Source organism: Xenopus laevis, chromosome 5L (assembly GCF_017654675.1).
Source record: "Xenopus laevis strain J_2021 chromosome 5L, Xenopus_laevis_v10.1, whole genome shotgun sequence".
Classification (NCBI taxonomy): domain Eukaryota; kingdom Metazoa; phylum Chordata; class Amphibia; order Anura; family Pipidae; genus Xenopus; species Xenopus laevis.
Genome location: NC_054379.1, coordinates 120,150,318 through 120,177,024, shown reverse-complemented (window position 1 = coordinate 120,177,024; position 26,707 = coordinate 120,150,318). Strand labels below are relative to the sequence as shown.

General features: G+C 37.7%; 2 protein-coding genes across 2 annotated transcripts in view; one reads left to right on the top strand and one right to left on the bottom strand.

Annotated features, from left to right (window-relative positions):
- Positions 1 to 53: 53 nt before the first annotated feature.
- Positions 54 to 18,657, bottom strand: pdcd10.L (programmed cell death 10 L homeolog). Its single transcript, XM_018263735.2, has 8 exons — positions 18,487 to 18,657; positions 8,309 to 8,501; positions 7,607 to 7,660; positions 4,916 to 5,033; positions 4,635 to 4,761; positions 2,274 to 2,352; positions 1,939 to 2,021; positions 54 to 543 (listed from the first exon to the last, which is right to left on the bottom strand). Exons 2-8 carry the CDS (start codon positions 8,402 to 8,404, stop codon positions 462 to 464), a joined length of 639 nt encoding a protein of 212 aa, XP_018119224.1. The 5' UTR covers positions 8,405 to 8,501; positions 18,487 to 18,657; the 3' UTR covers positions 54 to 461.
- A 281-nt stretch (positions 18,658 to 18,938) lies between these two features.
- serpini1.L (serpin family I member 1 L homeolog) overlaps positions 18,939 to 26,707 on the top strand; it is a 52,310-nt gene continuing 44,541 nt past the window's right edge. Inside the window, exon 1 of the mRNA NM_001095681.1 lies at positions 18,939 to 18,960. The gene's annotated coding sequence lies outside the window, so the exon portion shown is untranslated. The remainder of the gene's footprint in view (positions 18,961 to 26,707) is intronic.

Below are 26,707 nucleotides of genomic sequence, written 5' to 3'. Positions count from 1 at the left end.
ATGCTCAAAACCCCAGCCCAAAGGAAACGGATGAATTCCTAAGAACTGTGCCGTTTTACAGATGTAAACTATTTATTGAATATTTGCCACCAAATATTGTTAAATACATAATCTTGCAGCTTTTCGGTTTCAAGTTAAAATGTCAGAAACAGAACACCAATATTTACAATTTGTATAAGGAATGTTATATAATGACACATTAAGGCGTAAATTCTTTTGGCTTATAATTCTTAAAAGAATGAGAATAGCAAAAAAGTGATGCAAAATCTTCATCGTGAGATTATGAGAAGCTACAATAAATCTTACAAAAATATGGTGTAAGATGGCAATAATCCCATTCAACATCCTGCATTTCTGTCCCTCTGGCGGAACTGATAATTTATACAGTCAGAACTTAATTTACATAATAAAGTAGCTTTTGTCAACCACTGAAAATTACAGCTCTAAGTCATGTACAGTTTTCAGGCCACAGTTTTGAAGGTCTGGAGTATCAAGTTGGTTTGATGAATTAGGCGATTGGCACTTATAAATACATTTAATGCCCTAAAAAGAAAGAAAAAAATGTAAGTACCTACATAAAACATAAGACACCCTATATACCACCCTGATTTACACAACTTTGAGCAAGCTTTAACTGGTACTATATATAAATAGATTTCATTCTTTATGTTCTGTTTTATGAAAAACAGTCGAAGCTAAACCCTAGTTTAAAAGGGTTGTTCACCTTTGAGTTAACTTTCATTATGATGTAGAGAGTGATATTCTGAGACAATTTATAATTGGTTTTCATTTTTGATTATTTGTGTTTTTTGTGTTATTTAGCTTTTCACTCAGCAGCACTCCAGTTTGCATTTTCAGCAATATGGTTGCTAAGGTCCAAATAACCCTAGCAACCATGCATTGATTTAAATGAAAGACTGGAATGTGAAAAGGAGAGGACCTGAATAGAAAGAGGAGTAATACAAAGTAGCGATAACAATACATTTGTAGCCTTACAGAGCATTTGTTTTTGATGGGGGTCAGTGACCCCTATTTAAAAGCTGGAAAGAGTCATAAGAAATAGGCTAATAATTAAAAATAAATAATGAAGACCAATTTAGCAAAGTTGCTTAGAATTGCCCATCCTATAACATAGTAAAAGTAAACTTAATGGTGAACCACCCCTTTAAAATTGGCATTACAGGAAGGACTGACCTTTCAGCTTTTTTGGGGTTGCCATTATGATCACAATCTATAAATGCCACTAAAAAGACATACAGTGAAACTTCAATTTTAAATATCTTGGTTTTAAGTTTTTCCCCATGCTTTTTTTGTGGTCCCATCAATTTATAATGCATTTCAATGGGAGCTTTTCCCTGATCCTACATAAAAATGTTGTCCTAATCTTCCCAAAAATGTCACTTTGTCCTCTATGAATGTTATTAATGTAATTAAGAGGCTTAAATACTAACTAGATACATACTTTGCCATGGTTCTATTTGTAAATAGTCCATTCCAATTAGTGTGCACCACATACAGTCATGCACAAATCACTCATTGCTTTAGGTTGTACATGTGACTGTCAGAGAGGTCTTACACATGCCCCCTCCTTAGTGTAATATGAATGCTGCCTTGTTATTAACACTTTAAATATTATATTTAAAACTAAATAGGACTCCTGTGCTTGTGCTTACTGTACATCCTTGGAGTACTTCAAGAATAAGTTGTTTAAACACATTTCCCTGGATTTTACATAACTTTTTCCTAATCCCCTGAAAACATGTAAAATGGGGGTTCTGCTGTACAAGGAATAGCAAGTGAGGAGGTATCAGGCCTAAATGTGCCTTCTAATTTGGTAGCACCTGAATAATTCTAGAACAATTGTGTTGACAAGAGTAATAATATCCTACAGGTGGTACAGATAGCTATAAAGAGAAGAAATAATAATAAAATACTTACTTTCCATCTTTAAAATATGTCTTTAGTGTGTCACTAAAACTTTTGGAATATTTTACAAATTCTTTCTTTTGGTGCTCAAGTGCCTGTTAAAAAGGAGCATAATTAGTCCTAGAAAACACAATGTTCTGATCAAGAATAAGGCTACATTGAATGTGGTGCATTAGAAGTATTGTTTTTGTGATATCCATGTAAAGAAGAAAGGAGGAGTCTGCAGGGTAAGGGAATGTGAGATTTACCTAATGGCAAAGGTACTCAAAACAATGTTCATAAGTGGAAGTAGTTAGAACAGTAATCGGGTGGGGGAAGGAATCATGGAATAGGGCAAAACAACTTACTCTGCGGTTCTGGTACTGATACTTTTTGAAGACATTGTTGACTGTGTCAAGAAGTTCCTTTATTGCACTCGCTATGTCTCTAAAGAGTAAAAGAAAAAAAAAATTATTTACTTTTTTTAATCTTAGCACATTCGCACTGGGAACCATATATTCAAAACGTTCTCTGACCTGTGGTACAGTGGTATATTTACAGTTATGGGATCGGTTATCCAGAAACCAGTTATCCAGAAAGATCAGAATAACAGAATGGCTGTCTCAGTTATAATTTAATAATCCAAATTTTAAAAATGATTTCCCATTTCTCTGTAATAACTAGGGATGCACCGAATCCAGGAATCGGTTCGGGATTCGCCCTTTTTCAGCAGGATTCGGATTCCGATGAACGAAATCCGAGTTTGCATAAGTAAATTAGGTGTGGGAAGGGAAATCACATGACTTTTTGTCTCAAAACAAGGAAGTAAAACATTCTTTTTCCACTTTTTCCCCCCTCCAATTTGTGTATGCAAATTAGGATTCAGTTGGGTATTTGGCCGAATCTTTCACAAAGGTTTCCAGGATTCGGCCGAATCCCTAATAGTGGATTCAGGGCATCCCTAGTAATAACAAATCAGTACCTTGTACTTGATCCAAACTAAGATATAATTAATCCTTATTGGACGTAAAACTAAGGTATTAGGTTTAATGTTTACATGTTTTTCTAGTAGACTTAAGGTATGAAGATTCAAATTACGGAAAGATCAGTTATCCGGAAAACCCCTGGTGCCGAGCATTCTGGAAAACAGGTTGCATTCCTGTATCCGTAAAACAATGTTTACCATGCTGTGCCAACACTTGAGAAAACACAATATATTTAGCACATGCTACAATACAATGTAATGAAAAAGAATTAGGGCTATTTTACAAGAAGGTACAAAAAAACAGCAGACAAAGAAATGTTGGTGAAAGGCACTCCGGAAAACCACGAATAGATCAGAACAGAAGATGAATAAAAAAATAGAAATCATTATTGTACAAACATCTCTTGCCTGACGTGTTTCATGTCTCTAGGACACTTAGTCATAGGCTTGACACGAAACGCGTCAGGCAAGAGATGTTTGTACAATAAAGATTTCTATTTTTTTTTATTCATCTTCTGGTCTGATCTATTCGTGGTTTTCCGGAGTGCCTTGCACCAACATTTGTTTGTCTGCTTACGGTTTACCCGTCCCCTTGAGCGGAGGGCCTGGGGCAGGAGCACCCGGGCCAGCTATCTACTTTAGTGAGTTACCTTACAACTGCCTTTGCTTTGTGCTTAATTGCCTTTCGTACAAGAAACAGAAACTTGCTTTTGCCTACAATGCACCTGGCTAAAAGGCATCTCTCTTTGTCAGAGCTACATATAATGGGACATGCAAAGTAGCTGCTATGGGAAAGAAAAAAAAGCACCTCTGAGATTTCTCCCATGATCGAATAGGCTTGCACTGGGAGAATTCTTATTTGTATACAATACTAAAGTCTCCTCAGTATAGACTTACATGGCTGATATGTCATCAGCTTAAAGGGACATAGTACACCGTATGTTTCAATGTCAATTAAATAGTGCCAAGCATACATTTGTCTATTGGTTTAAGAAATATCTAGGATTTGTGTTACTGTTTTTACTAAACATGGTAAAGTGGTTTTTTTTTTAAAGCACTTGGAGTAAGAGGAGAAGGAGGAACAGAAAAATACAGTTAATCAGCTTATCCTTTCATGTTACCTCCTTCTGTGGTCTCCTGGCAAGGGATGCACTGAATTCGCTATTTTAAACCCTTCATGAAAGATTAGGCCGAATACTAAACAGAATCAGAACCCCAATTTGCATATGCAAATCAGGAGAGAGAGAGAGAGAGAGAGAGAGAGAGAGAGAGAGAGAGAGAGAGAGAGAGAGAGAGAGAGAGAGAGAGAGAGAGAGAGAGAGAGAGAGAGAGAGAGAGAGAGAGAGAGAGAGAGAGAGAGAGAGAGAGAGAGAGAGAGAGAGAGAGAGAGAGAGAGAGAGAGAGAGAGAGAATGGTCTTTATACAATTTGGATCTTCATACCTTAAGTCTACTAGAAAATCATGTAAATATTAACCCAATAGGCTGGTTTTTCTCCCAATAAGGATTAATTATATCTTAGTTTGGATCAAGTACAAGGTACTGTTTTATTATTACAGATAAAAGGTGAATTATTTCACTATAATGGAGTCGATGGGAAATGTCCTTTCCATAATTTGGAGCATTCTGGATAACAGGTTTCCGGATAATGGATCCTATACCTGTATATACAAATAAATGTATATTCAAATAAATATATATACTCCCCCCTCACTCTCCTCCAACAGCTTAGCAAAATGCACTTACTTGATTGTCTGTAGGAACCTCACTCGGTCATTGATTTCATCAGGAATCTTACTAAGGATCTGTTTGAGTGCCCGTGCTTTATCATTCAATTCTTGGAATTCTGGTTCTGGCCGTTCAACCATATACTCTAAAGAAAGGTCATAAAAAGTGCATATTAAATAGCAATGGCAGAAATTATTTGCATCCTTTATAGGGGTGTACAAACACTAAGATAGTTGTAATTGAAGAAGAATCCAAACCAGTGGAGATGCAATTAAACAGAGACGTTTCTTTGTGTTTACCTTCAACATCATCAGCGGCCATGCGCAACAGGGATTCAGTGAAGTTCACTTCTACACTCTTCTTTTCAAGGATTTTTGTAATTATATCTTGTGTGAGCCCCGGATTTTCTTTTTCTGCCTGTAGAATGAAAAGTGTTTTAACAAAAAAAACAAAAAACATTTAAAATCTACAGAGTCACAAATGGTGCCAGCATTCAAATACAGGGTGAAGTGTTAAATGAGGTTTGCTTTTAGATACAATAATTATTCTGTGTATCAGAACATTAAAAACCTTCACAAATTAACACTTAAGCTAAGAAGTATAATTTAGTTACAGTACGACTTGTTTGCATGCAGTTAAAGGGGTGGTTTACCTTTAAGGTAACCTTTAGTATGTTAGAGAATGGCCAATTCTAAGCATCTTTTCAACTGGCCTTTGTCTTTTTTTTCTAGTTTTTGAATGACTTGTCTTTTTCTTCTGACTCTATCCAGCTTGCAAACCCCATCTAAAAGCAAATGCTCAGTAAGGCTACAAATGTATTGTTATTCATACTTTTTATTCCTCTTTCTATTCAGGCCCTTTCCCATTCCAGTCTCTTTTTTTAAATTAATGCATTGTTGCTAGGGTAATTTGGACTCCTGATTGCTGAAATTGCAAACTGGAGAGCTGCTGAACAAAAAGCTAAATGACTCAAAAACTGCAAATAATAAAAAATGAAAACCCATTGCAAACTGTCTCAGAATATCACTCTACAACATACTAAAATTCAATTCAAAGGTGAAATGTAAAAAATACTAAAGACTGGCATGTGTTAATCATGTGCATTTATTAGGAGTTAATACTATTCCCTAACTGGGGGGTGTTTCAAAAAGCAGAATCACAAAGAATGCGTAGCTCCACCATAAAGTAGCCCAGAAGTCATTGTATGCCTTTAAGTATATGACTTGCTACATGTGTCTGATAGAGATACAGACCGTTCATCTGCTACATCTAAAAGAGAATGTAGGTCACCCTAAAAACAAACAAGAGGTAGCTGTGCCCCTTGGGTCAAAAGGAAACTCTTTAATTACATTTGCATTTTAAATGTTCGATTACTATTCTGATGTGGGAATTAAAGAGGAAAAAAATGTATATGTATAAGGTGTATAGGAACAATCTGCTGGCCTTGGATGTGTTATGTAATGATTCAAATGGCAGGAACACTATACAGTCTAATGGAAAACAGTTGCAGAAGCATTTACACCCTCGACAGGGAGCTCCAGTCTAACAAAAGCAACATCCAGTATGTTCAGCATAATTAATAAAGCATTCATGCAAACTATTGCAGTTATTTTGGGTCATATTCTGGGCTATCCAGTTTTAAGCCCTAAGGAGGAATGAATACATTTGAATGAATAAATGCAGATTAAAATATTGAAATGCTTTGTGTTCCTTTAATTTCTTTGTCTGATTCAGCTGATAGGCACTGGGCCAATGTCATAACATCACAAAAGGAAAAACTGTGGTACTGGTCCCCTTTGCATAGTCAGTGCCGCAGAGTGAAATCTAAAAATGTTACTCCACTGCACATGAGTGAGTTTAAACCTATGCTAGGGACGCATGGAAAGGGATTTACTATTATTCTAAATAAACAAGAAATTGGAGCACTACTCTATACAAAATCGGGAGTCCATATTAATCAAACCAAGCCCACGGGACTTGCCCCAGTTCAAAAGGGCCATCAACTATAGAAAAATTTATATCAAAAAATGATATAAGTCCCAAAGCTTTCTTCAAGTAAAAAATATTAATTTATTGAAGTACATTTTAAAAGAATTAAAGCTGGTACATACTACCCCCCATATCCCACCTTACGCGTTTCGCACCCTCCGGCGCTTAGTCATAGGTGTCACACCTATGACTAAGCGCCGGAGGGTGCGAAACGCGTAAGGTGGGATATGGGGGGTAGTATGTACCAGCTTTAATTCTTTTAAAATGTACTTCAATAAATTAATATTTTTTACTTGAAGAAAGCTTTGGGACTTATATCATTTTTTGATATAAATTTTTCTATAAGAAATTGGAGCAGACTGCCTGCATAAACGTCTCAGGTTAAAGGGGTGGTTCACCTTTACGTTAACTTTTTAGTATGTTATAGAATGGCTAATTCTAAGCAACTTTTAATATGGTCTTTATTATTATTATTTTTTTTTTTTAATAGTGTTTTAATTATTTACCTTCTTCTTCTTCTGACACTTTCCAGCTTTCTAATGGGGGTCACTGACCCCATCTAAAAACAAATGCTCTGTAAGGCTGCACATGTAGTGTTATTTCTAATTACTTCTTTCAATTCAGGCCCTTTCCTATTCATATTCCAGTCGCTTATTCAAATCAGTGCATGGTTGCTAGGGTAATTTGGAACCTAGTAACCAGATTGCTAAAATTGCAAACTGATGAGCTGCTCAAGAATACCCGAAATAACTCAAAAAACACAAATAATAAAAAATGGAAACCAACTTCAAATTGTCTCAGAATATCACTCTCTACATCATACTAAAAGTTAGCTCAAAGGTGAACAACCCCTTTAATGTCATACACAGTGCCCAATGCATTTTGGCACCAATGGGGGACAGCATTCTTAGAAATATCCAAAGCTGCCTGATTGCAGTAAGTTTTTCTATGTAAAATTGCCCAATGCAGCCAGGACTACACAGATAAGAAAAACACTTTACCTTTATAAATGCTGCCCGTAGTGTCTGAGCTGCTGAAAGATCAGCATGTTCTAGCTGGATGGCAAAACAAAAACATAATGGAAAACATTAACAGATAGAAGAAACTTTTCAGGGAGCATTAGAAAAAAACACAACTTTCTAGTGTCAAATGATTTAAAGAAGAAGGAAAGCTACTGAAGCAATTTATTGGCAACAGATTAACCACAATAGTGCAAGCTAGAACACTATATTAATTCTGTAGAACAGCTCTAGAAGATCTCTCTGTAAATCTGCAGGCAGATTTTAGCCCCTCTTCTTGTTTGTGTCTGGAAGCCTTGTGTTGGTTCCGGCGCAAACACATTCAGCGGATTTTGACGGAAAATGCAGTGTCTTGCGTTTCTTCACTGAAACTCGACAAATGTGTTTGTGCCGGAGCAAACACAAAGCTTCTGGACGCAAAACAAGAAGAGGATAATACTAGCAGCGAGGTGCTAAAATCGGCCTATGGATTTCAGCAGAATGATTTCAGCCTAGTCTGGCCCTAGCCTAAAAGTCACAATTTGCAAGCAGATAAGCAACATCTCTTACCATGGTTGCGGATATCATTGATTACACAAGAAATGCAAAGTATCCTGGTTGCAAATTATGTTTTATAATGTTCTTTTTGATCAATTTTTTCTCTCCATTGACCAAACAAAATGAAAGACACACAAGTCGACTAACCTCACTAAACACTGGATACATGACTGCATAAAGGGGCATGGAAACCATAGAAGTGGTCTCTGCTTCATTCTTCATCTCTTCCATTGTCATCCTCATTCAAAGAGACCCGACAGTTAGAAAATGATGCTATGAAACCAGTAACTCTTCATTCAGTGGGATTTTGACGCTCTAATATGACCAAGAAATTGATGCCCTAAAAGCAAAGGTAAAAGGGGCAACATGAACAAGATGATATTTCACAACATTATATGCCCTTTAAGTTTTTTGAAGAGGTAATTGAAGTGTTTAAAGCTTTTATATTATAGGATCCGTTATCCGGAAACCAGTTATCCAGAAAGCTATGAATTTCAGAAAGGCCGTCTCCTATAGACTCATCCAAATAATCCAAATTTTTAAAAATGTATTCCCTTTTCTCTGTAATAATAAAATAGGGCCTTGTACTTGATCCAAACTAAGATATAATTAATCCTTATTGGAAGCAGAACCAGCCTATTGGGTTTATTTAAGTAGGCTTAAGTTATGAAGATTCAAATTACGGAAAGATCCGTTATCCAGAAAACCCTAGGTCTGGTGTATTCTGGATAACAGGTCCCATACCTGTATTAAAATCCAGTAAATGAAATGTACAAATCATCTATCACACAGAGACATCTGTAGGTATTGAACCAAATCTCCCGCAGTCTATTAGACAGATACTGTAGGGGCCACACATAGGATGGCAGTCTTTCTACATAGCTGCAGACAATGAGCCATACAAAGGCAGATATGGTGGATGGGCAGATTCGATTTTAAATCATGACTGAACCCATAAACTATGGATATCTTCTGGAAAAATTCCTAGTCATTCAATTACAGCACCATCTTGTTATTGTGAGTATTTAAGCAATACTGTACTGATAACCATTGGTAAGAAGGTGGACGCTTGTTTGAGAAACTCTTACCAGTACATACATATAAATAAGCAGTTGCGTAGCCACGGGTCAGCTATTCTAGCTGGCGCTGGATGAGTAGCAATTTACAGTACAAAAATGGCAGGGCTGTTGGAGCCAAAAGAGAACGGTTATGTAAGTGCAAAGCATCAGGCTCAAGAACGAACATTCAGAAATCCATTCTATTAACCTCATTTGAAGGAAAACTTTTTTAGCTTTAGTCCAATTAATAGTTCTTGTGTTGAACACCTTTCTAAAAACAATAGGTAAAATATATGTAGTATGACAAAATCTGAAACGCACATCATACTGTTTGTACAAGCACATTTAAAACAAATCAACAGCTCACTGAAAAACCCTCAGTATAAATAAACCCATTCCCCAGCTGAAGCCTGTTAAGCTTTGCGATAAGGAGCAACTCATTATACAGATAGAGCTTCTTAGTGCAGTACTGATTCGTTTTGCTTGTGCTCATATGAACCTGAAGTAGTATACGACTTTACATTAAATTTCATAATTTTCCCTGTTTAGAGCAAAAAATAATAAAATATGGACCGGTTATCATAATGCTCGGGACCTGGGGTTTTCTAGATAAGCTAACTTTCCGTAATTTGGATCTCCATATCTTAAGTCTACTAAAAAATCATTTAAGCATTCATTAAATCCAATAGAAATGTTTGGCCCCTAACAAGGATTATTTATATCTTAGTTTGGATCAAGAACATAGTACAGTTTCATTATTTACAAGGAAATCATTTTTAAAAATGTGAATCATTTGATTAAAATGGGAGACCACCTTTATGTAATTCAGAACTTTCTGATAACAGGTTTTATACCCGTACATACATATTTCTTAATTAAAACAGCTGACAAAAAATGAACTAATAATACTGAAAAAGTATAACAGTCTATAGGGCATTGGGAAATTGACTAAAGGTGGCCATACACTGGCCAAACATCTATATTATTTTACCAATGGGTCAGCCCAATGAACCAACAGCATTTATGTCCACCTTCCATTGTTTGGGCAACAACCCTAATGATCGGCACTGCAGGGAGCTACAGCTCTACTCCATATGACAATGCACTCGCCAACCAGGGATATTGGCAGATAACATTTTCAAAAGTCATTTTCACAAGTCAGATCATCTGCAATTCAACAGTATTGCAGTATGATCTATCAAAACTGACCCCTAACATGGCATACATGCCCAGCCAGTCAGGTAGTCAATACCGACCAAACTGCCAGACCAAATCTGCAAATGTGGGGCTAGCTTTAAATGTTATATTAAACAGAGATAGACCTAAACCAGAGCCCTACACGAACAGATAATTTGCAATATTCTAGATGACAAAACTCCAGGAAACTAAAGTCTCAAAAATAATTTCACCCTTATTAAAGAAGGAAAAGTGAAATCACTGGTGGTGCGAAACATTAGGGAGATTGTATTCACCTACCCGATACCCCAGGTCAGTGTTCCGGTTAGCAGAAAACTGCACCAGCCCTGGGTTCTTCTCAGCGAAAACCAGGGATCGATTGTCTTTCTTCGACAGGGCCAACACATGCAGCAGAGTGAAAAAAATGGTTTTTTTTTTGTTCAAATATGGCTTTTCACTCTATTGAATATGCACATCAATGCAAAGATAGAGGCAACAGGAAGAAAATCGCTCTATGGTGCTCACTGAGAAGAAGTACCCCAAGCCAATTTTGTGCTAAAAGGAGCACTGGCCCAGGGTATCATTTAAGTCAGTGATCCCCAACCAGTAGCTCGTGAGTAACATGTTTCTCTCCAACCCCTTGGATGTTGCTCCCAGTGGCCTCAAAGCAGGTGCTTATTATTGTATTCCAGGCATGGAGGCAAATTTTGGTTGCATAAAAAACAGGTGCATTGCCAAACAGAGCCTCAATGTAGGTTGATAATCCACATAGGGGCTACCAAATGGCCAATCACACCACTTATTTGGCACCCAGGAACATTTTTCATGCTAGTGTTGCTCCCCAACTCTTTTTACTTCTGAATGTTGCTCACGGGTTCTAAAGGTTGGGGATCCCTGATTTAAGTGAATACAACCAATTGGGGTGCCTAACTTTTGGCACTACCCAGTGATTTTAGACCTTTCCTTCTCTTTTCGGAACAACATGTATCCACTTCTTCCAAACATGATCAAGTTCCCAGAGTCTCTGGAGTTGAGATTGAACTGCTATTGGGAAGACCGGCAATACATGTGCAGATAAAGCTGGCAATATTGGTCCTTTAGACCAATTCGGCAATTTATCTGCCTGTGTATCGGGTCTTCTTGATCGATATCTGGCAACGATATTGATCGGAAAGGTTTAATTTTTCCAAATGTTTGGATTACCCCGATATAGCCCTGCCGTTGGTAGGCATATCGTTGGATGTCACAAGACGAGTGGATCTCTTCATGTATGGCCAGCTTTAGGAAAGACCTTTGTGCTGGTCAGGGATTTGGTCAAGGACACAATAATCACCCCTGGAAAGCCTTTACTACAGTTAGATAAATAGCAGTGTCTAATAAAAACTCTGCATTACCTACTATAAAGTGTATCAGTAAATCTACACAAGCATTTAAAGTATCCTTTGTATTTATTCCTGCACAAATGACGCAATTAAGTAAAATAACTGTCTAATTTAGAAAAGAGGGTGTGACAAGCTAAAGTACATGAGAACATTCCGAAATAACCCAGGAAATAACTCAGTCTTACAAATGCAACTCTAGATGACCAAACCCTGCACTTCAAACCATAGAGATCTTAAAATAAATACAGTAAGCTCTAAAAACCTTGTGTTGCTAATTTGCATCTGTAAACCAGCTTTTCTACTAAGCACCCAAGGCCACAGTAGTAGAAATCTGTCAGACAAAAAAAAAAAACGTCCCTGTCACAATGTTTGTTTTAATTCCTTGGGAGTCATTTGCTAGACAGGGCTATGTTATGTGAACACAAGTGCAAGAATGTGGCTAGCAGAAGCCATTATAATCATAGATCATTTCTGCTTTGGTCATAGAAGCATAAAAAAAACATAAATGGAAGAAATATGTCAGAAGAAAAGAAGACTGAATCGCACAGCATTTGTCTGTCCCTTTGCCTGCAGCCGAACATTCCACTTCTATCTGGATAAAGCTGCGGCAGGTCACAGCTTTAATAATAATAATAATAAAAATGAAAGTTGGGTGTCCACCTAATTATTATACCTGCATAGATCTCTATCAATAGCACCCACCAAAAAATAGAAAATTAAATGTATTTTTACATTTTATTCTTTTTGAGGGATGTTTAGTTTCCCAGTTGAAGAATATCAAGCCATAATAAAAAGAAGTCAGCTGACTGCTGGCAATACCAGTTGCTTGCTTGTGCATGATTTACATTTTCTAAATTGAAGAGGGGGAGATAGAGTTAAGCTGCTACTTCAAAAAGAAAACAAACGGATAAGACAGTTAGATACAATGAAACCAAAAGGGTTTAATGTCAAACTTAGTTACAAATGTTTCCTATAACAAATGTAGCTAATATATCCTTGTTGTATGCAGGTCACAGAAATAAAAAGAGAACACTACCAAAGTGTAGAGAAATTATTTATTGAGACAGTAAGTCTATATAAAATATCAGTGTGCGACATGTGAGGGTGACCCCTGCCATTGGTCAGGCATTCATTTGCAGTGCTCATGTTTTTACTTTTGTGCAGTTTCTAAAGTATTTAATTGTATTTATTCCCACAGGATGGACTGTATTTATGGACTGCTTTTATGGGACTTGTTTCACTTTAATACGATGGTCTTGGTGCCAATTGGAGATATTATCACATGCAATACATAACAAGGGGATGGACTAACCCATGTTACCACAGGCACCCCCTGGTGCACTAAAGGGGTTAAGTTACAATGTTATTTAAAGTGTGTTAATTGTTTTTTGTCTTCACTTGAAAAAGGGACTAGCTCCCGAAACATGTCGTGAGTGAGAATACACCAATAAAGGCCGATTGCAGACTAAGTACTGCTGGTTCCTGGTCTGTTTCTAATTTCAACAAATTGAACGCTCTATTACATTGTTCAAGTGTTAGATTCTGGGACTCCCTGCTTTCCAGAGAATTTGTGCACCCCCACTATGGAAAGCAGATGGACTTCATGCCCCAATACATCACTTCACAATGGCACAATCTGAGGGTAGGTTACACTGCGAGTCTAAGGGCACACAACTCTTACAAGGAAAATATCCCCCCCCCATTATGGAATGAGCTCATTCAGTTGGGTTTATGTAGAAAAGGTTCATAAACTCTATCTGAATGGGATATAATATCAGCATTTTTATACACAGACTGAAAGGAAGCAATGAAAGTCTCTCTGTGTTCCCGGAGATAAGTTCCTTACTAACCTCAGAGAAGGGCACACCTTGTGTATTAAAGGTTTCTCTCCGCCTGGGAATTTTAACTGGGCGGAGAGAAGCGGATCCGCTCTAATCGGTGGCTGCCATTAACTGTACTAACAGCACAGCTTTGTCCTGAGTGTGCTAGAAGGAGATCGTCCCTTAAAGGTTGTTCACCTTCCAAACATTTTTTTCAGTTCAGTTGTTTACAGATGGTATCCCAGAAATAACTTTTTCCAATTACTTGTCATTATTTTTTTTTTTTTACTGTTTTTCCAAAATCTAAGTTTAACATTGAATGTCCCTGTTTCTGGCAGCTCAGTAATTCAGGTGCAGACTGTAAACTGGTAACATTTTGCAACATTTAGTTGATACATTTCTCAGCAGCATCTCTGGAGTATTAGCAACTATTGTATCAATTCTAACAGCTGCCTGTACTGAAACCCAGGGAATCTGCTCAGCAGGGACAAAGATAAGAAATGTATCAATTTAGAACAGTTTACAGGGTCGGCGACCCCTCCTGCCAGAGCTGCTTTAGAAGGTGAGAAATTACACTTTACAATTCAATATTAGAAAAACAGTGACACATAGAAAATAGAAAGTAATTGGAAAAAGCGGTTATTTCTGGTGATCTATCTGATCAACTTTTTTTTTAAAAAAAAGGTAAAAAATGTAAAATGGAAAGTAATTGGAAAAGTTATTTATTTCTGGAAAACTATAAAACCAACTGAACTAAAAAAAAAGTGTTGAAAGGTAAACAACCCCTTTAAAAACTTTGCAATTAAGGTATGCTGTATGGCTATTTAGAATTCTAGGGCTTTCATTAAGAAAAAAAGGTTTATTTTTGGGTTTACAAGCCCTTTAACTACTTTTCAGTAATCGTCAGTTTAATACAATCAGCTTACTGCCGCTGTCTTCATGACAAACCAGACTAGTAAAAAAAGTTAGTAGGATTAACGCCATCCTTGGATAACTGGATTACAGATTTCCCTTGTTTTTTAGTAGCTAAAACTATACATTCTTGTAATTATATATGTCCTATATATGGACCACTATTCAGAATCTTTATTACATTTTAACATTTTTTAATTTTAACAATCAAACCATGAGGTAAAGGTGAGAACCATAATGATTAATAGAGATTTACACCCTTTCCATACACTTAAAGTCTACATAAAGGAACATATACCTTTAGTCAGGAGTCATAAAAACCTAAAGCTACATATTCAACCTTTGAAAAGTTTCATTGCCAGGAAAGGGGGGGGGAGACAGATTCCTTTTAGCCAAAAGAAAAAGTCAGGATTAGCTGAAAGCTTGACGGCTACCACAGCACTAGAGAGGATTCCCCACAAAGCTCAAAAACCTGAAAAAAACAATGTACCAAAAACCAAATACTGAAAAAACACTGGGACTCTTCCTCAAAAGGGATCCATGATAAATGAAAACTTAATGCACGGCAGTATCTTCTGCCACATACCAAACATTATGATTAGGAGTCTAGAGCACTAAAGCTAGCCACATTATTAGCAGTTAAGCCAATCAAAGGAAAAGCTCGGGTTCTATGTAGCTTCCTCCTCCAAAGAGTAGCCTGCATCATATTCCAAGAGTTGGCTAAAATAGGATATTCCCAATTACAAAAATAAAACAAACTGGCAACACGCAGAACTGAACGTTTTTAGCCTCACAGTCAGTAATTGTACTTGTAGCTGGACTGGTAGACAACTTGGCTGGCCATTTGCTCAAACAGCTTCTATGGTTATGAACAACCTGCAACCCTTCTGCTGCTGTTACACTCCTTGTATATCCTTTAAGAGCAATTTGGGTAAAACCCTGGTTTCGTTTACGGTATGGGATCACTGCTATTGGACGGCACTTGGTCTTTTCAACTCAAATCCAAATAAATGTTGCATAATGAAAGAAAATTCAACTCTAGCCAGTTTTCCAGTATACATCAATTTTAAAAAATGATTTTCAAATGTTAATGACACTGAAAGCAATAATTGTCTGTTTTTATTCTCTGCCCTGCTAAACAATGTAGTAGATGTTGATTAAAAGACCTTTGAAGAAGTATGGAAAGCACTGTGGAACCTGCAATTGTGGCTGGAAAAATACTGGCTTGTGACTCTACAAGAGTCAGAACCAGCAGTGTAGAAAGCTGGGTCAGTCATTTTCACGGCGAAACAAGGAGAAAAAATTCGCCCATCCCTAGTCAGAACTGGCCAGCTGAAGTAGCATAAAAAAAGCCTGGTAGGTCCCTCCAGGCCAAACTCCCCGACTTAAGCTGCCAGCCACAATTCAGCTGGTTCAGAGTTGAAAGAAGTCGGGTTAGGGTGAAGGCAGCTGTGAGTAAAATGTTAAATTTAAAAGTGACTTTTGATAAAGGTCAGATTGCTGACCAAAACTTCAGATCTCCCTTCATTTGAATAAAACACCATTTATTGATTTCTGAGAGAGAGAGAGAGAGAGAGAGAGAGAGAGAGATACACACTTCAAATTTACCAAGAATGTCATGTTAATGCCTTGTGAAAATAAAATATATATGGAGTTTCCCTTTAACATTTGTAAACATAATTGCTATTGAAAGCATTACTGTCCCTTAAGCATGTACCACTGAATTAATTTTGTATCCCTCCAGCCAAGACTCCAATTCCCATAATGAAATGCATGGCCTGTAAATAAGAATCAAAAGAGCGTGCAAGAGTATTGGCTGGAGAGAAGCATTCTACTGCAACAACGCTACAAATATGGTAGTCAGGACCAACAATGCAGAGGAAAGCAAAGGACTGACAGAAAGAACAATGACAATTGTAATTGCAATTAACTAGAAAATGCCATTCCAACTGGTTTCCGCTGTACCTGGCCGGCAATGATAAAGGGGCGATCGAGTGCCAAAGCAACACTGGGCAAAAGGGATTGTCTGGGGTTATGGGGGGGGGGGCTGCTCTACATAACTAATGATTAACATTGTGAATTTCCTTATCATTTAAAGAGATACTGACAACAGAAAATTTTAACATCTATCATAACATTGTTTTTGCATGCTATCTATAATTTTGCCATAAAAGTATTTGCAGATTCTTTCACATTACCCATCTGATCCCTCATGTTCCTCTCTGAGGGGGCTGCCATATTTGAGCTTCAGTAGCCTTTTAGCATTAGAAACTCTAACTGACATGTTGAGAAGGGACAGTCAGGTTGGCAAAACAGTCAGGTTTCGGAACAGGTAACAATTACTTACAAAAACAGCCCTATCAGTGAAAAACAATTAACATGGCCTATAGGTAACTTTCGATGTACATTTTAATATTTTCAATAATATTTTTTTAGGATCACTTTAAAACCAGTGACCGTGTGCAATTACTGTACATTGGAAACCAGCACAGACTTTCATTATGCAAAAGTGTATAACCGGGTATCCATCTCCTTTAGTCAAGTTAAGCAGCCGTGCTTTCAAGGTATAATAGGAATATCTGGAATATCTCTACCTTTGGAATCAGTGGTTTTCAGGTTCCTCTGAAATATAATCTCAATAAACTAATGAATTAACGCCAGGACTTTATTGCCGCTAATAAATAACTTGTTTCCTGGTTTGAGATCTACCCCATGACACAAATGACTATATATAGTTATATCCATTCCATTGATTATAACTACATACATATACATATACATATATATATATATATATTACACAAAAGCCATGTATATCCTGTAAATTATATCCTTCTAAACGGTGAGTTCTGATGTCATTGCAGTCACATGACTCACTGAAATTTGTGTATTATAATAAATAACGTACCCCCTGTTGCAAAACATGAGGATATTACAAGTTACCTTGGAGTTCCATGACCTGTATAAAAACTGTCGGCCTTCGTCTTCGTACTTTTATATGCTCATGAAACTCCTCGGTAACTCATAATATCCTTATATTTTACAAGAGGGGGTACTTTATTCACTATATATATATATATATATATATATATATATATATATATATATATATATATATATATATATATATATATATATATATATATCTATATATCTCAAATAGTTTAAAGGGGTTGTTCACCTTTGAGTTAACTTTTAGTAGGATGTAGGAAGCAATATTCTGAGATGATTTTCAATTGGTTTTCATTTTTTATTATTTGTGTTTTTTGAGTTATTCAGTTTTATATTCAGCAGCTCTCCAGTTTTTTAGTGTCAGTCACTGGTTGCTGGGGTCCAAATTACCATAGAAACCATGCATTAATTTGAATGAGAATATGGAATACGAATAGGGGAGGTTTGGAAAGAGGAGTAATAAAAAGCAGCAATAACATGTGTAGCTTTAGAGAGGATTTGTTTTTAGAGGGGGTCCCTTTGAAAGCTAGAAAGAGTCAGGAGAAGAAGGCAAATTATTCATAAACCATAAAAAAATAAATAATGAAGCCCAATTGAAAAGTTGTTTAGAATTGGCCATTCTATAACATACTCAAAGTTAACCTGAAAGTGAACCACCCTTTTAATGCCTATTCTTCTGCCAAGCCCTGTGCGGGGGTTTTGACACACACATAAAGTTGATGTCTCTTTCTATACAACTTTATATGTAAGAGGAGATTGAAGTTTTTTGTGGGTTTGTGAGAAACAAGCCGGGTTCTATGGCAGCAGCTGTGAAACAAGGCTCCTCCTGGCTGTAAAGAGTGTGTGTAGAAATAAACAGTAGCCTTTGGCCTGACAGAGCGACTCTTCCTGCCTCGCACTGACACCCCCAGGCCCAGCTGGGATTAGCATTACTCAGCACAAGGAAGCACCTGAAACCCGGCAACTCTCACTTCAAACTGCATCGGAGCAGCTGTCCCAACGCGAGCCAGAAGCCGACGCTATACCTGTATATCCGGCGAGCAGGAGCGGCTTCACCAGGCCTAAGTGTCCACAACACCCCCAGAACCTTATACCCAGGCACCGGAAGTTCGTTCTGAGAAGTGTCCGCCGTCCTGAAGAAGAAACAAGGCGTTGCCCGGAATCAGTCCAATGAGTTTACCTTTCAGGAGGCCGACTCGAACGTGTGCCGAGGACGAAGGGAAATGTAGTTCTGTTTTATGATCGACGTACTGGGCGACATTATAGTGTAAACTACATCTCCCGAAATTCCGTTCGAGATAAGGAAACATGCCCTCCTTGTCTGGGAGTACGCGGAGTGGGCGTCCTGCTCTGGCCAATGAGCGATGTGGAAAGTGGGAATTTGGTGTTCTGATTGGCTAGTTGCTCGTGACGTAATCCTTACCAGGGAAGCTTGTGGTGCTGCAGAAAAGCTTGGACTGCAGTCAGCTGGAGGAGGCGGTGGTGTGGCAGCTATTGAGGTGAGCGGAGTGCATCGCTGTAACTGCGCTGTGTGTGCCATGCGTCTCCCAGGTTCTACCTAATTGTGGGGAAAATTGGGCTTTTAGCTCCGGTGTATTATGACAGCTTGTACTTTAGGAGGAGATGAACCTATTTGATTGTATCGATATATCACAGGATGTGGTTATTTGGAATCATTGGCGCAGGTGCAGCAGTAGTACCGCAAAATTCATCATCCTGTCCTCCATGTGCTCCATTGTATATGCTATAGGGCTGTGTACTTATATAGATAGTATTGCAAGAAACGTACTTTCCCTCTAGCTCAAGTCAGTGATTGATACATGTGTGTGTGTGTGTGAAGACGCTTTGATGATCGTGTCAAAATAAAGGCTCATTTTTTGCTTCTCTTGTAGTTTTTCCTATTATCCGTAATGCATGTTAGCAAATGAACTTGTATGTGCCCATAGTGGTTAATTCGTTAAAGAGAATGCCTTAATAAACTGCCTTGTATTGGGCATGTTTTACAGTGGCTGCTTTCTTCTATAATTCACATGTATTACATGTATGCTCTGCTTCCCCAGCCATTTCTAAAACCCTAATGATAGTGGTGTGTGTGTATAACCCTACAGAGAACCCCCTTAAAACAAAGCCTAAACCAAAACTGCTGCCTCAGCTTTATAAGGGGCTCCACCCAAACACTGCTTCTGAATGAATGAAAAATGTCATCCTAAGTAACTTTCCATGATACGGTAATTTATAAATTCAGTAGCTTTACGAAGCCCTCTAAACTGTAACTAATATTTGAAATCAATATTTGTTTGTTCTCTGCACAGGTGGTTCTGACTTCTGAAACTGAAGCCAGCTGATTGGAAGAGAACTGACTTCTGCTACTTTGTTTTGAGAGTCAGAACCAGATAACAGAAAGATCAAATAATTCAAATCTTGCTTTAAATTGCAATGTATATGGGAAAGTTCCTTAGATTTTATTATTTTTTTATAGCAAACTAAAACTATAAAACAGATTCAAAAATATGTTGTGGTACACTTAGCAGCTCCCAACCCCATCTGTTTAACACTTAGTATAAACTTATAGTGCTCTGGGAAATTTGTAAACACAATCTTCCTAAATGCAAACTTTAAAAATGATTGAACTTTTAAAATTGATTGGACACTCTAAGGGCTGAACTCCCCAGCGTGCCAAGGAGCGATCAGGCGCTATGCGATGACATGCATGTGCCATGTAGGATGTCCAGAGGACAAAGGAAGTTACTGATCAATTGATTGTAAAAACAACATATATCCAACTGTCTTATGAAAACGCTGCGTCTTCATCCGACAGTCGGATATAAGTCGTTTTTACCTGCAATTTCTAATTCACTTCCTTTTTCCTCTGGACGTCCGACTCGTTGCACGCGTGTCATCGCATGGGACTGATCGCTCCTTGGCACGCTGGGGAGTTCAGCCCTTAATGTTGACCAGGCTAAAACTGTCATAAATTTAAAATTTCAGAGGTTTTAGGGTCTGGCCACACAAGCAGATTCAGGGGGATTAGTCGCCCCAGCGACAAATCTCCTCTTCTTCGAGGGATTTTTAACCACACTGACATAGTGACAGAGGGTCCCCTGAATGGTGGTGGCTGGGTGATGGTTGTTTGAACGTAATGTAGTTGCTGTTCAAACTCTCTCTGTTTATATCCTCTGCATTACTGGCAGGTGTTTTGTTACCCATGCAAAATCCAGTTTGCAGCTGATAACAAAACACCTTGAAATACTTTCTATTGAATAAGATTATAATGGCTTTATCCCTTCCGGTGCACTCTTATTGCTCAAAAATGCTGACTGCTCTATTTTTTGAATGAAGGATTAAAATAAAAATAAAAAATATTTCAAAGGTTTTTTTTGGCTACTTCGACTTCGAATCGAACGATTCAAACTAAAAATCGTTCGATTATTTGACCATTCGATAGTTGAAGTACTGTCTCTTTAATATAAAAACTTCGACCACCTACTGCGCCACCTAAAACCTACCGAGCACCAATGTTAGCCTATGGGGAAGGTAAAAGCAAAGGAAAATCATTAGATCAATGAATTAAAATCCTTCGAATCGTTATTCGACCCTTGATATTCGTCTAATAGTAAATGTGCCCCTATGAGTCTACTAGCAAGAATACATCTATTGCAATGCTACAAAATATTTATTTGTATACATAAAAAGAATGTGTTGTCACTCAAGCAACAAAAAGTCTCATATACGGGTAGTTCACCTTATTTTCAATACAGTATTTCTAATTGTTTCAAAACAGTACACCAGCAATTATGACTTTTAATTGCTGTGTTTTTTTGTTTTGTTGTTTAATTTTTGGCATTCATCTTTGATTTTCCCCTCTCATGTTTCAGCTGCAATCCTTGTGCAGACGCTGAACTGCTGTTACAATTGCCTACATTAGCTGATACATTTCTCAAAAGCATGAGATGTCAGGAACTAATGTATCAACTGCAACTTCACAGCTAAAGGTGCATGCTCGGTAGGGCTGAAGAAATGCATAAATGAATGTAACACTTTTGGGTAGCATCAGATACATATCAGTTGTGGCGTTCAAAGTACTTTTGGGATGGGGGGGTTGTTGATGAGGTGGAGGAACCACACAGAGAGGAACTGTGGATTGGAAGTAAGAGAAGTTTTTTGATCCACAGTAGTGGGTCATAGTAAGAACATTGACACAATTTTACTTGATTAATAAATAATTTTTTTTAAAAGTCTCTATAAAATCATGAAGAAAATCTAATCATACAAAATTTTCAGATTTGACTCCCAAATCGCTCTTTTTTTTTTTTTCGTGTTATTGCCCAAAAACCCTGCAGTTTTCAGATTGTCGCACGAAGCCCAGCACAAACCACGATATCTTGAAATTGGAAAAGGGACGTCTGCCATTGACTTCTACAGGACCTCGAGGGATTTGAGATGGAGTATTTTCTGATTTGGAATTTAGCAGCTTCCGGGTTTAATAAATCTCAAATAAAGTTTTCCCCTTTATTAAATCATTTTTATAAAATCTCCTCATCTATATAATACAATTGAATACATCCATAGCCTTTTTTTTTATCTAAAGCTGGGACTTTTAATATCAATATGAATTCTAAGGATGCATGTATTTAATTTGTAAGCTTTTATAAATCTATAAATTTATAAATCTAGTCAGCCAGCAATTACCCAATAGAGGTCATCTGTTTGATTTTGCTAAGAATGTATTTGCTAATGTTCAATTAGTCATACTCAGCTGATGAGCTTTGTACTTACTAAATAACAAAGAAGGAAATGGCACTCCCACTCAAGCAAACGATAAGAACAGACACTCGATCTTAAAGGCCATTCAGTTATTCATTTTAGAAGTTAGGAAGGTAATAATGTTGGTAATGTCACAGCAAAAATAGGTAGTACAGAAAGTGGTTTGTTCCTCTATGTATGGTATAGTAATAATAGTTCTGCTTTTCTGAATTACAAATATAAGAGCATATTGATCCTCTTTAAACATCTTCTAACACTTACAATACTCACAATACTGACAGATAGTTTTAGTGCTATAATCTTTTCTGGCTGGGAATAAAAGCAACCATACCAGAGACCATGTTCAGTGTATCTAATCCTATGCATATTACTTTGCCTAGATGGCAGAGATTACAGACTGTGGTAAGGGACACACTTCATCAGATTTTGCCTTTCCAGTCATAAGCTCTACACATATTGCACCTGAACTCTTTTTCAAGAGATTTTAAAAGAGGCTTGTTATGCTCTTCTGCTCATCGTACATATACGTTTGAACCGGAAAGCCACAATTTAATTTGCAATTAGTTTTCCTAAATAACCACATTACAATCAATGGAGAGTAGTTTTGGCCACTTTATACGAAATACATTGGTGGTCAAAATGCCCAGTTTGTCTTTAGCCTAAAACCCTAGAAAAGAATGCAGCTAGAAACGTCATATTTTAAATACTGAGCTTAATGCAGCAACCTAAATATTCAGCATAAGCAGCAAACAACAGGTTTAGGTATTAAATCGGAGCTCACCCTTCTTGTGCGGCGTCTCTACCTTCAGTCGCAGCTCTCGCGGGATCCTCCTCACCTCGTTGAGGAGGTTACTTCAGTGCACAGATTTACCCCGTTTCACGGCGCAGAGCGAAGGAATCACAGGAGACGGTATTGCTCAATTATCTTGCGGCTTTATTTGGCACATCTAGTGAGTTTCTAGCAGTGGGTTGGTGTGGAAAACCTACGCGTTTCGTGCCCTCTTTCCAGGCACTTCATCAGGGTCTAGTGTGAGTCACGTGTTCAGGGCTTTAAATAGGCTAATTATTAAGTGTCAATCAAGTACATTGAATATATCTTATATGGAGTATTCAATGTACTTGATTGACACTTAATAATTAGCCTATTTAAAGCCCTGAACACGTGACTCACGCTAGACCCTGACGAAGTGCCTGGAAAGAGGGCACGAAACGCGTAGGTTTTCCACACCAACCCACTGCTAGAAACTCACTAGATGTGCCAAATAAAGCCGCAAGATAATTGAGCAATACCGTCTCCTGTGATTCCTTCGCTCTGCGCCGTGAAACGGGGTAAATCTGTGCACTAAATATTCAGCATCTCTGTATATCAGTAATGATCCAGGCCCTCAAAGTTGTCACAGCAATGCCTCCATCTTGTATTGTTTTTTTTTTTTTTAATACATTTCAGTGACCTGCACATGCTCAGTGTTTTTGGGCAGTTGTTGAAACACTAAGCTTAGGGGTTCTCACAAATTATCAAGCAGAAAATGAGGTTTGACTGTCATATGAGCCGATGCTACAGGGCTGATTATTAAATTCTGATGCTAAAGTTGCTGGTTTCTATACAGATAAGAATCTGAATTATTACTCAGACTTGTATTGTGACATATCTATTGTATATACATATATGTAAGTCAGTCCCTAAGTGACAGCAGTCCAGGTCATGTGCCTTAAATCAGCAGAAAAGAAAATGAGGAGCTACTGGGGCATCATTGGAGACACAGATCTTTACTGCTAAAGGGCAGTGGTTGCCTTAAACTGGTACAGAGGCCCAAAACATTATGTACAACATTTCTACCCTACTTCTTGTATATTGCAATATTGCATCGTAATAAATAAAGTTTTACCTTTACTTAATACTTTGCCTATTTATACATTCATTCTTTTTCATTCTGCAATGACAACAAGAGGGGTGAGTTCTCCAGGGAACCTCCCCTGCCAATTAATGTCTTTGTCTGATGACATCAGCGAATGGTTATATTTCCAAGACTTTGTTTACTTTTCCGAACTGATTATGATGGAGGTAGGCTGGCTTCTGATCAGTTTATTAGAGTATAGATCTAGTGACATGGAAAGAACTATAAATAAAATAAGCATAACCTAAGCTTATATACAAGTGAGAGAGACTATGACGGTGTATGGGAGAATCAGACATTGTATATACAGTAAACTGATCTGGGTTAATGCAGCTTCTAAATACATACTGAAGATTCTACATTTACATAATTTGTTCATAAACCAATCCCAGACTCAATCAATAAGCTGCATGTTTTTCACATTTGATCCAACCTTATACAACATATTTGATTCTTCCGAGAACTGAATGTTTGTTTTTATTGCAATTACGTCATCCTGCTTTTAAAAGCTTTTATCATATACCCTGTTTGTTTTTTTTATATCTTATGGCATAAGACAAGCATCCTGTGTTGCTTCATGTAGCGTTGAACTACAGCTCCCACTTTAGGATTGTGTGTTAGTTGTAGTTCAGTTGTAGGTCATCACTGACACAACATGTGAGATTTTTTTTATTACATTAGTTATTGTTTATTACATTAGTTAATACATTAGTTATTACATTAGTTAATTAATAGGTTAGATTTTTAGAAGACCAATAAAGGGATGTATAAACATAGCTCATTCTCTGTTCAGTAGAGCAGCACAAAGTGTAGCTGTCAGGGTCACTTTAAAATTCCTGACTACATTTCATAGCTTTCTGATCATTCAGTTTTCCACAGCGCTTGTACAGAATTGTGTATTTATCACTGAGTGACAGAGAAGGTGTTTAGATAATTCATTAATTATGTATGTTGTGGAAGGATGCTGTTAAACACATTCAGCAGCAGGATTTATTGATCTGACAGTAGTTGTTTTAACAAGATGAGATATGTTTCTTTAGAAAGGAACCCTTTTTTAAGTGGTCTTAACAGGAGATGCACTGAATCCAGGATTTGGTTAGGGATTCTGCCTTTTTCTGCAGGATTTAAATTTGGCCGAATCCAAGTGCCGGCAGCCTGGCCAAACCAAATCCAGAAAATCATGTGACTTTTCATCACACAAACAAGGAAGTCAAAAAATTTTACCACGTGTGGTTCTCTTTTAACCCCCTCTTTTCCCTATTTTACATATGCAAATTAGGGTTCCGATTCAGTTCGGTATTCAGACAGATTTTTCACAAAAGGATTTGGGATTCGCCCGAATCCTAAAATAGTGGATTCATTGCCAGCGCCGGATTTCACTTCTGGGCGCCCCTAGGCTGCGCGGTCCGACCAGGCGGCCGCGCGGTCCTAGCGCTCGCCTTCCCAGCGCGCCGGCGAAAAAACGCCAGCGCAGCTGGTGCAGTTGAACGGCGGCTGGGCGGCATGCCGCCCCTATTTCTTTGCCGCCCTAGGCCCGGGCCTATGCGGCCTTGCCGCAAATCCGGGCCTGTTCATTGCATCCCTAGTCTTAACAGCTTTTGTATTTTGATAGCTAATTTGTGTTTCAGTTTCAGCAGGAGTGCCTAGGCTCACAGTGGGACAACTGTCATATTAAGGGGCCAGATTATCAAGGTGAAGTAATTTTAGTTATATGTCAATGTAGAAACTGATTTGAATTATTTTCATCTTTGTGCACTTTTCTGATGGCAAACATTCTACTCCTGAATTCTGCTAGGATCTATGCAAACCAAGGCATTTGGCATTTGAATGGGAATTTGTATAGCAATCTACTTAAAGGTGGTAGTCAAACCTTTTTAGGCCCAATTTATGGTCAGTAGAGGTTTCGCGTTAACTCTGGAGTTTTGTTCAATATTGTATTGCAAAAAACACTTTGCAATTTCGAAATTTTATTATATACACTATGAATGTTCACAAAAGCCATTTGGTCACAAACTTTGAGATGAGGTCTGTAATTTGTCAAAAAGGATGCAAGCATGGTTGTTAACCTTCGCAAGCGTCTTTGCACAGGTTTTTTTGCGCTAGTGAAACATATTACATTCCCCCATTAGATCAATGTCGGGGGGTGGATCAACTTTAAGTTCCATTATCCCATTTCTGTGTCGTTTACCCCCCCCCCGGGTGTGTCATTTAAACTCTAACCCCCATATGCAATAAAAGGCTTTGAGTTTGCACAGGAGCAGTAACCCATAGCAACCAATAAGATGTTTGCTTTTAAACGTGAGTAATAAATGCTGCCTGCTGATTGGTTGCAATGGGTTACTGCTCCTGGGCAAACATAGTTCCTTTTATTATATAACCCGAAAGTTTAAACGTTGTGAACAGCTGAATGTATTCGATAATGCAATGCTTCATTTGGTTTATTGCTTGGCCAATTATTTTGTGGTGCAGTCAATATTTGGTCGGATCCAGAAATAGATTTTTGGTGTGTACCTACTTGCCATGAATTTAAAGGCTTGACAGCATTTTTTGGGGTAGACTTAAGTTCAAAACCTGTTTATTTTTCCCA

Excerpts from the sequence above, each read along its gene's own strand:
- pdcd10.L (XM_018263735.2), bottom strand. The coding sequence starts at position 8,404 with ATGAGGATGACAATGGAAGAGATGAAGAATGAAGCAGAGACCACTTCT. Across the intron at positions 5,034-7,606 it reads TACGGGCAGCATTTATAAAG|GCAGAAAAAGAAAATCCGGG; the intron begins GTAAAGTGTTTT and ends TTCATTCTACAG. Across the intron at positions 544-1,938 it reads ACATATTTTAAAGATGGAAA|GGCATTAAATGTATTTATAA; the intron begins GTAAGTATTTTA and ends CTTTCTTTTTAG.